Source organism: Staurois parvus, unplaced genomic scaffold (genome assembly GCF_062004578.1).
Source record: "Staurois parvus isolate SC_StPar_1 unplaced genomic scaffold, SC_StPar_1.0 ptg000113l, whole genome shotgun sequence".
NCBI lineage: Eukaryota > Metazoa > Chordata > Amphibia > Anura > Ranidae > Staurois > Staurois parvus.
The window spans coordinates 87287-97293 of NW_028317909.1; the positions used below are offsets into that span (position 1 = coordinate 87287).

Genomic DNA, 10007 nt, shown 5'->3' on the forward strand with positions numbered 1-10007 from the left:
AAACTACTAACCAGCCACAGCAGCAGCAGCAGCAGCATCAGGTGGACCTGGAGCAGGACCTCAAACAACAGGCTTAGGCCTACTTGGACAGCACCCTGCCAACCGAGGTAGACAATCCCCTTGACTACTGGGCAACGAAACTTGACCTTTGGCCCCAACTAGCTGAATTTGCCCTTGAAAGGCTGTCATGCCCGGCCAGTAGCGTGGCATCGGAGCGCGTGTTTAGTGCGGCAGGAGGTATTGCAACTCCGCGGAGGACACGACTGTCCACCCAAAGTGTGGAGAGACTGACGTTTGTGAAAATGAATCAGGCGTGGATTAGTCTGGATTTCAAACCACCAGTTCCTGACACAACTGACTAAATCCGCCATGAATCATGCCCCAAACATGTGCCACTTTCAGGTCTCCTCACACTGCTGGTGTGTTCCATTTTTTGTCATAGGGTGCTGGCAGATTACGGGCCTCCCATAGCTGCTGCCAGGCCCCTAATCTGCCATGGGCCCCTATACCGCCTCCTCATGCTGCTGCCAAGTCCAGAGTCTCTCATGGGTCCCTGTACGGCCTCCCATTGCTGCTGTCTCCATCGCCACACTCTGCCATGTGCCACTTTCAGGTCTCACACACTGCTGGTGTGTAGAATTTTTTGACATAGGGTGCTGGCAGATTACGGGCCTCCCATAGCTGCTGCCAGGCCCCTAATCTGCCATAGGCCCCTATATACCGCCTCCTCATGCTGCTGCCAGGTCCAGAGTGTGTCATGGGTCCCTGTACGGCCTCCCATTGCTGCTGTCTCCATCGCCACACTCTGCCATGTGCCACTTTCAGGTCTCCTCACACTGCTGGTGGGTTCCATTTTTTGTCATAGGGTGCTGGCAGATTACGGGCCTCCCATAGCTGCTGCCAGGCCCCTAATCTGCCATGGGCCCCTGTTGTCGCTTGTTGGCATATTCCGCTCGTTCAGATGCTCCTTCTCCTGCTACTCCTCTTCACGGATTCCGTCAGCAGTCTTTCTTGGAATCCGTTTCCAAGAGACAACAGTTTGCGAGCACGCACCAGACGGTGCAGAAACTGAACGTCCTCCTGTCCAAGTTGCTACTGCCAGGCTCGTAATCTGTCATGCGCCCCTGTACCGCCTCCTCATGCTGCTGCCAGGTCCAGAGTGTGTCATGGGCCCCCGTACCGACTCCAAATGCTGCTGCCAGGCCCGTAATCTGTCATGGGCCCCTGTACCGCCTCCCCATGCTGCTGCCACGTCCAGATTGTGTCATGGGTCCCTGTACGGCCTCCCATTGCTGCTGCCAGGCCTGTAATCTGCCATGGGCCCCCGTACCGACTCCTCATGCTGCTGCCAGGCCCGTAATCTGCCATGGGCCCCTGTACCGCCTCCTCATGCTGCTGCCAGGTCCAGAGTGTGTCATGGGTCCCTGTACGGCCTCCCATTGCTGCTGTCTCTATCGCCACACTCTGCCATGTGCCACTTTCAGGTCTCCTCACACTGCTGGTGGTTTCCATTTTTGTCATAGGGTGCTGTATGGCCTCCCATTGCTGCTGCCTCCACCGCCACACTGTGGCTCCACACTCTGGTTTTGGCCCCGTGACTGCCCAAATGAGTGAAGTGTGCGGTGATTCTAAGATCGACGGCACTCATCTGCATGTCATACTGCCTGACAGTATTATTTCTCTTCCCCAGCAGACTCCAAGGGCATTTAAATTAAAGGTACAGTGTTCAGCACTAATATTAAGTCTCTCTGAAGCCTAGAAACACCCTTTTTTAAGTTAAATTCACAGCGAATATATTCGACTCGAATCAAAATTTTTCTACGAATTCGCCGAATCAGTCGAATCGAATTTTTGAATACTTCGCTCATCTCTAGTTTTCACGTATTTTATTAGAGCTGATTTTTTAATATCATTTAATATTGGTTTGTTTTTACATGACAGTGTATTGTTACTGATATTAGAATATTATTATTATTGTTATACAGGATTTCTATAGCGCCAACAGTTTGCGCACTGCTTTACAATATAAAGTGAGACAGTACAATTACAATACAGTTCAGTACATAATAGGGGGGCCCTGTTCATGGAGCTTACAATCTAAAAGAAGGGGGAGGTGGTACAAAAGGTAATAGTTGCAGGGGATGATCTGATGGTGGTGACTCTTGAGTTCTTTGGCAGAGGTTGGGTAGGGTTCTCTGAATAAGTGAGTTTGCAAAGATCACAGACAGGGTGGGTGTGGCAGGCGCAGCACCCTTTGGTGCCTAGTGCGCTGTGGCATTAGAAACATTATGCAATTGCTGTTTCTTTGTTTGATTAGACTGACTTTATTCTGTAATTCCTCCAATGCCGCTCTATGGATGCAGTAGGTTTAAAGAGCACACCGAATACTTTAGTTAACTTCTTTAATAACTTCAATCTTCTTCATATAACTGCTTACAATGGCTTGTTTCATTTATCATACAGTAGCGTATTTCTTTCATATTACAGTGGTTTGATTCGATAGCTTATCTCGATAGGTTCAATAGATTCGATAAATTTGTTCTGTATATTTCGATAGATTGATAAATTCACTTGGATTTATAAATTCGTTAGATTACTCTACAGTGACTTGATTCATAAGTTCGTAAGTTCGGTGGAACTACAAGTAAACACATACAACAGTTTTTACATACAGATCTACCTGCATTACTAAACAACAGAGGAACACACAAGTGCATTAAATACCTATTTGGCCTTCTCTGCTTCCATAACGTTTTTCTGATTGGAACTGTCTGTTTCCTCTTCTGTCTGGTGAGCATGTGTCTCTAGAACAGTGGTTCTTAACCTGGGTTCGATCGAACCCCAGGGGTTCGATGAGTCAGTCTCGCGGGTTCGGCGGAGGTGAAGACCCACACCCGACTCATATGATTCGTGATGACACGCCCCGCTTGTCCATCATTGGCTGCAGGTGGTCACGCAACATCGCTTGGCCTATCTGTGCTGCAGGGAATTTGGTGCGCCCAGTAGTCGAATTGTAACTGTCGTGATGGTACGTGATTTCTTTCTTAATATTTTAATCCCTTCATACTAACTATGTCGAGCAAAAAAAGAAAGTGGTCGGACGAATATGTACAATATGGATTCACATGTATAAGGGAACGTGATGGGAGTCAGCGTCCTAACTGCATGATTTGCAATGCCAAGTTGAGCAATTCTAGTCTAGCACCGGCAAAACTAAGAGAACACTTCCTTAAGCAGCATGGAGATGGAAAATACAAGAACACAACGCTCGCTAAATTCAAGGTGAGGAGAGCCAGATTCGATGAAAAGGCTAGTCTGCCTGTTCTCGGCTTTGTACCCATCAACAAACCGATCCTCATAGCATCGTACGAAGTTGCTTACCTGATCGCAAAGCAGGGCCAGCCACACACCATTGGTGAAACAGTCATAAAACCAGCTGTATTGAAGATGGCGAATATCATGCTGGGAAAAGCGGCTGAAGTTAAGTTATCCCAAATTCCTCTTTCAAATGACACCATCAGCGACAGAATAGAGGACATGAGCAAGGACATCTTGGCTCAAGTAGTTGCAGATCTGATTTCAAGCCCGGCAAAATTTAGCCTTCAACTCGACGAGACCACAGACGTTTCCAATCTAAGCCAGCTTGCAGTATTCGTGCGCTATGTGAAAGACGACGTGATAAAGGAAGATTTTTTATTTTGTAAGCCTCTTACAACAACAACTAAGGCAGCCGATGTGAAGAAACTTGTGGATGACTTCTTCAAGGACAACAATCTTTCGTGGGATATGGTTTCTGCAGTTTGTTCGGATGGAGCTCCAGCCATGCTGGGAAGAAAGTCTGGTTTTGGTGCGCTAGTGAAAGCCGATGCACCACACATCATTTTTACGCATTGTATTCTGCACAGGCATGCGTTGGCAACAAAAACCTTGCCTCCAAAACTGGCAGAAGTATTAAAAATTGTAGTGGAATGCGTGAACTATGTGCGAAATAGTGCTCTGAGGCACCGCATCTTCAGGGAGCTGTGTAAAGAAATGGGATCTGAATTCGAGGTGCTTTTGTACCATTCTAACGTTCGGTGGTTATCCCGGGGACAGGTGCTGAATCGTGTTTTTGCTGTGCGTGTGGAATTAGCCCTGTTTTTGCAAGAGCACCAACATTGTCATGCAGATTGCTTCAAAAATTCTGAGTTCATTCTCATTTTAGCGTACATGACTGATATCTTCGCAGCTCTCAATCATCTCAATCAACAGATGCAGGGCGGTGGAGTCAACATCATCGAAGCGGAAGAAAACCTGAAGGCTTTTCAAAAAAAGCTACCGTTATGGAAACGACGAATAGAGAACGATAACTTCGCAAACTTTCCCCTGCTAGACGACTGTGTAAGTAAGATCGAAGATGTATCTGGAATCGAAGGCAGTTCCCGCGGAACTGAAGCAAGCAATTGCCACGCACTTAGATGAGCTTGCAAAGTCTCTCGACGGATACTTCCCTACAAGAGAGTCATATCCAGCATGGGTGAGACAGCCGTTCACGTTTAGTGTTGAGACAACAGATGTCAATGATGAATACCTCGATGAAATCATTGAACTTCAGCAGAGCCAGGTTCAACAGCAACTCTTCAGAACAACAACGCTCTCAACGTTTTGGTGTCAACAAATGGTAAGGTACCCTGTTATTGCTAAGAAAGCTCTGGAGATTTTCATACCGTTTGTTACAACATATCTTTGCGAGCAATCCTTTTCGAGGATGCTGGACATAAAGACGAAGAAAAGGAACAGACTTTGTTGCGAAAATGACATGAGAGTGGCACTTGCCAAGGTAATGCTGCGCATTTCTGAACTGGTCTCTGAAAGACAACAGCAGAAGTCACACTGATTTGCAGTAAATATTCATTATTTTGTTTTTGTGTGAAAATCATGTTTTAATGGTTTTGTTCTTTGTTCTTAATGGTTTTGTTCATTTTGTGCACCTATGTATAAATATATACCTATGTTTTGAATTTTAAAAATCATATTTTATTTTTCCAATTAAGAAGGGTTCGGTGAATGCGCATATGAAACTGGTGGGGTTCAGTACCTCCAACAAGGTTAAGAACCACTGCTCTAGAAAATCCTAGCAGGGAGTTTTACACAGGCATAAATGTGAAACTGGCTGGGATTGGTTAAGGCTCTGTACAGTATGAGGCTGTCTGTGATTGGCTCATCTTTAACTAACTCTTAAAGGCATATTTTCCTTTTCTGCTTCTGCTAACACAATGAATATATAAATGTCATATAACAATCAAAGACATAAATTACAGCAATGATTTTGCTTTTGGCTTTAACATATGCACATATATACTGTACTGAGGTTATTGGCAGGTTTGGTATACACATATATGTGAACCATATTAACAAACTAGGACTGGTCTTAGCTGGCCAGCTACAGTGGGGGATGACTTGACATACTGGGATAGGAAGTTCCAGTGGATGGGAGAGGCTCTCAAGAAGTCCTGGAGGTGAGCGTGGGAGGAGGTGACAAGGGAGCTAGAGAGCAAGATATCTTGGGAGGAGCAGAGCGGGCGATTTGGACAATATCTGCGGATGAGGTTGGTAATGTAGCTAGGGGCAGTGTTGTGGATGGTTTTGTATGTTGTGGTTAGTATTTTGAATTTTATACGATGGGTTAGTTGAAGCCAGTGAAGGGATTGGCAGAAATGGATAACAGTCACTGATCGGTTGGTAAGGTGTATGAGTCTAGCAGAAGCATTCATAATGAACTGAAGGGGGGATAGCCTGTGTAACGGTAGGCCAGTGAGGTGGGAGTTACAGTAATCAAGGCAGGATATAACAAAGACATGGATAAGTTGTTTTGTGGTGTCGTTAGTCAGGAAGGGGCAGATTTTGGAAATGTTGCGGAGGTTGAGGCAGCAGGATTTAGCCAGTGATTGGATGTGGGGCCCCGAAGGAGAGGTCAGAGTCTAGGATTACACCTTGCACCCTGGCATGAGGGGAAGGACCAATGGTTGTGTTGTTGATCTTAATGGTAAAGTCATGAGTGGGGGATCGGGGAGGAGGAAATATTACAAGCTAGGTTTTAGAAATATTCAGTTTGAGGGACTGATGTGACATCCATACTGATATGTCGCTTAGTAGATTTGTGATACGTGAGGAGATTGAGGGGGTGAGCAGGGGAGGGGTGAGATAGATCTGGGTGTCATCAGCATAGAGGTGATATTGTAAGTCATGGCAGGTTATCAATTGGCCCAGGGAGGAAGTGTAGAGAGAGAGGAGGGGCCCAAGGACAGAGCCTTGGGGTACCCCAACAGGAAGAGGAGCGGAGGCATTGTTGTATGTGATGCTGAAAGTGCGCTTAGAAAGGTAAGAGGAGAACCAGGAGAGAGCAGAGTCACGGAGGCCAAGAAAGTGGAGTTTACTGAGGAGGAGCGGGTGGTAGACTGTGTCAAATTCAGTGGAAAGGTCTAGGAGTATGAGTAGGTTGTTAGTGAGTTTTAGTAGGGCAGTTTCAGTGGGATGTTGTGGGCGGAAGCCAGGCTGTAGAGGATCAAGAAGGTTTTTGTTGATGAGGTAGCAATTAATACGGTTGTGAACAAGGCGCTCGAGAAGCTTGGAGGCAAGTGGAAGCAGGGAGATGGGTCTTAAGTTAATTCAAACATTTGTGGTCCAGCGAGGGTTTATTAAGTATGGGGGTAACCAGTGCATATTTGAGCGGGGAGGAAAAGGTGCCAATGGAGAGGGAGAGGTTGAAGATATGGGTTAGAGAGTTTAGGATAGAGCAGGAAGGAGGCCGCAATAATCGGGGACAGGGTCCTGGGGCATGGTGGTGAGTTGAGCCTTGGAAAGGAGTTTGGCAACTTCCTTGTTGGTAACAGGGTCGAAGGAGGAGAGTATTGAGTATGGTGTTGGGCCTGGTATGTTGGTTGGAGGAGGAAGTTTGACACTGGAGCTCTCTTCATGACTTGTGTTGATCTTGTTCTTGAAATCACTGGCAATCTCCTAGGCAGTAAGTTGGTGGGTGGAGGCAGGGGGAAAGGAGTAAGGAATTAGGGGAAGAAAAGAGTTGATGAGGATTGGATGAGAGGGTTTTGATGAGAGTGTTGTAGTAGGTTTGTTTAGCAGCGTGGTCTGGAGTGTATTTGAGAATATCATATATTATTATTATTACTATCTTTTTACTGAATGTTCCATGCATTGTAAACTGTTGTACTTTCATTTATTTATTTTATGTCTGATGTTGTGAGCCGATTCTCATATAGTTAATGACACATTGAGCCCGGTGCATAAGGTCCTCCTTTCTTGCTTCGACCAAATAGTTTGACAAAGAAGCAATCGCACACCTCGATGGTGTATTGCGCATGCTCAGAAGAGGCATTGAGTCACTTCCTGCCCACGGCCAGTCCTGTTTCCAGACGTTGCGTTCCACACTGTGCTCCACCATCCATCAGAGCTTCCCACATCCATACAGGGATTCCACGTTTCCAGAAAGAGCTTGCGACGTTCATCTATAGCTAGCCAGGACCCAATCTTTTGTCTATGATGTGCCTGTTACCTACCTACAGCATGTGAGTTGCCATTTGTGAACCCCACCTTTTTGCCATAATAAACATATCTGTGATGTTACTCTAAAAGGTGCTGTTTCTGCTTTTGTCTTCCACTGTACACAGGGAAATTGCTTCTGCTCTGGAGTTGCCTAGAGTGGACTATCCTGTCCAATCGCTTTGCTTTTATGGACTTTTAATTTCATATTCTGACGTCAGTGATAGTGCCTCTCTTTTTGTTTAGCGCATACTGTGTTGTTTTATTAATGTTGTTACTTTATGCCTATTTCAATATTAACAAAAACTCTTCTGGATTAAAAAAATATGTAAGACTTTGTTAATAAGAGTGTACATCCTATTCCAAAATATTGCCACCTGAAGACAAGACCACTACACCTGCAACATGGTTTATTCCACAGTCATGACAGCACATACTGTAGGTGACAAGCCTGGATGAAAGATGTTAACAGAACCAAGTATGACCTGAACAAAACCTTGAATTTTAGCTTCCATTAGTGAGGCTTTCATAATGTCAAGTTCACACAATAACATAACCTAGCTCCACTTCTCAGGCAGTCATATGAGAATAATTGTCAGAAAAGGAGTTCAAGTGAGCATATGATATTGAGATCCTTCCTCTCTGCCCATGAGTCTTTAGACACCAGTTTTCAGATTTGGTGTGGAGTGTGATACCTTTCAGTGCTCTAAAGAAATTGTAAGATTCAGCACAGCATAAATACAGTAGTTTGGAGGTGGGCACTGGATATGGATCCCCAATACATAATATAACAAGTTTTTATAAAACCAAATAGCTTGTGTTTGGCAGGGGCCCCTTACAAAATACAGATAATAAATATTGAAATGTTATAGGTTGTTACTTCAAGTGTCCTCACACCAAGAGGTATTGACCTACCCTGTCTTTAATGATGTTGAAGTGTACAGTATGCCTTACAGCACTGAATTGGGGAATTTATGTCCTGAACATTATGTGATAGCATTTTAAGAGAGTTGCCTACCTTTAAATAAGCCATAATTGGGCATAATGAGAGGAATTAGAACTCAAGAAGACATGCTCACTGCTCCCCATCTCACAGTCGAGCTCCAGGTGGAAGAGGTCACATTGAGGGTTGCAGAAGGGGGGCCAGATGTAGAGGTGGCAGTGCAGAGAAGAAGTATTAGCTAGTATACGAGAAAAAAATTAAATAATGAACAACACAGAAGTCACATTACAAACAAATAACAGTGGGATCCCTGACAGAAGCCTGGGAGATCCAAGGTGTTTAAGTGTGTCAACTGAAGGTATAACACCAAACTTGATCTTGAAAGGGTCTTGAAGTGAGACCAAGTGAGGAGGTGGGCAGCTTTCAACTGACCCTTACATATTCGTGGTACAGGAATTAAAATAACATATCATACCAATACCATACCATATCAATACCAAGTTGGTTCATTGTAACAAAAAAATTGCAAGAGAAAAAATGACTGAAAACAACTTCCAGCAGCTTTAGAGTGTTGATCTCTTTGTCAAAGCTCATCCACTGTTTTCGGTGAAAGGGCATCTTTGATAGACAGTCCAAGTCCATGGGAAATGTAACCAATGGAAAGCTTCAGTTGAGACTCTATATAGAACATTAATGACCCATGATGGAAAATATATTCACCTTCAGAGTAGGGTGGATGGTAGAGGAGGTAGTTCTGAAGAGAACAGAGGTACCAAGTTTGCCAGTTCCCCAATTCCAGGGGTTGGTAAAGGTCCAGCCAGGGAAGTATTTACCACAAGGTAAACAAGGCATTTGCCTTGGGGGGTATTTTTCAGGGGGGCAGCACGGGAAGAAGGGACTCATGTGGCAAGTGACAGAACATGGAGACCAGGTGAGGCTTCTGGAGGGTGTAGGTAGAATTTGACACTCGTTACCGTACAATGGCAACACTGGGGATGGCTGGCTGCTTTCATTCTGGAGAGGAGTAGGTGAGTGCTGGAAGAACGCATCTCTTTATCTATGACTTTGAAGATGGCCTACTGCTTTTTTTTCCTCTTTCTCCCCCTTTTATTTGTTTTGGGGGGGCTCGATTTTTGCCCAAAATACAGCACTGCGGATAGGTTTTCAGGGATCGCCTAAAAGTTGGCAGAGTAGTTGATAGTCGGATAGATTGGGGTACAGAGTTCCAGAGGATGAGGGAGGCTCTCGAGAAGTCCTGGAGATGAGCATGGGAAGAGGAGACATGAGCTGGAGAGCAGGATGTCATGGGAGGAGAGGACGGTTTGGGTGATATTTGGAGACAAGATTGGTGATGTATTTTGGGGCAGAGTTATAAATGGATTTATATGTTATTGTTAATGTTTTGAATTCTATTCATTGGGCAATGGGAAGCCAAAGGAGGGACTGGCAGAGAGGGATGGCAGAGAGGGATGGCAGATATGGAACAGTTGGTAAGGTGGATGAGTCTGGCAGCAGCATTCATGATAGA

General features: G+C 45.1%; 1 protein-coding gene across 1 annotated transcript; it reads left to right on the top strand.

The window, feature by feature from the left end:
* The first annotated feature begins 3072 nt into the window (after positions 1–3072).
* On the top strand, positions 3073–4461 carry LOC149467435 (protein ZBED8-like). Its single transcript, XM_089671662.1, has one exon. The coding sequence runs from the start codon at positions 3073–3075 to the stop codon at positions 4459–4461; it is 1389 nt and encodes a 462-aa protein (XP_089527788.1).
* Positions 4462–10007: the final 5546 nt, after the last annotated feature.

Bases quoted from the DNA above. Each gene is read 5' to 3' on its own strand.
- LOC149467435 (XM_089671662.1), top strand. From the start codon at position 3,073: ATGTCGAGCAAAAAAAGAAAGTGGTCGGACGAATATGTACAATATGGA.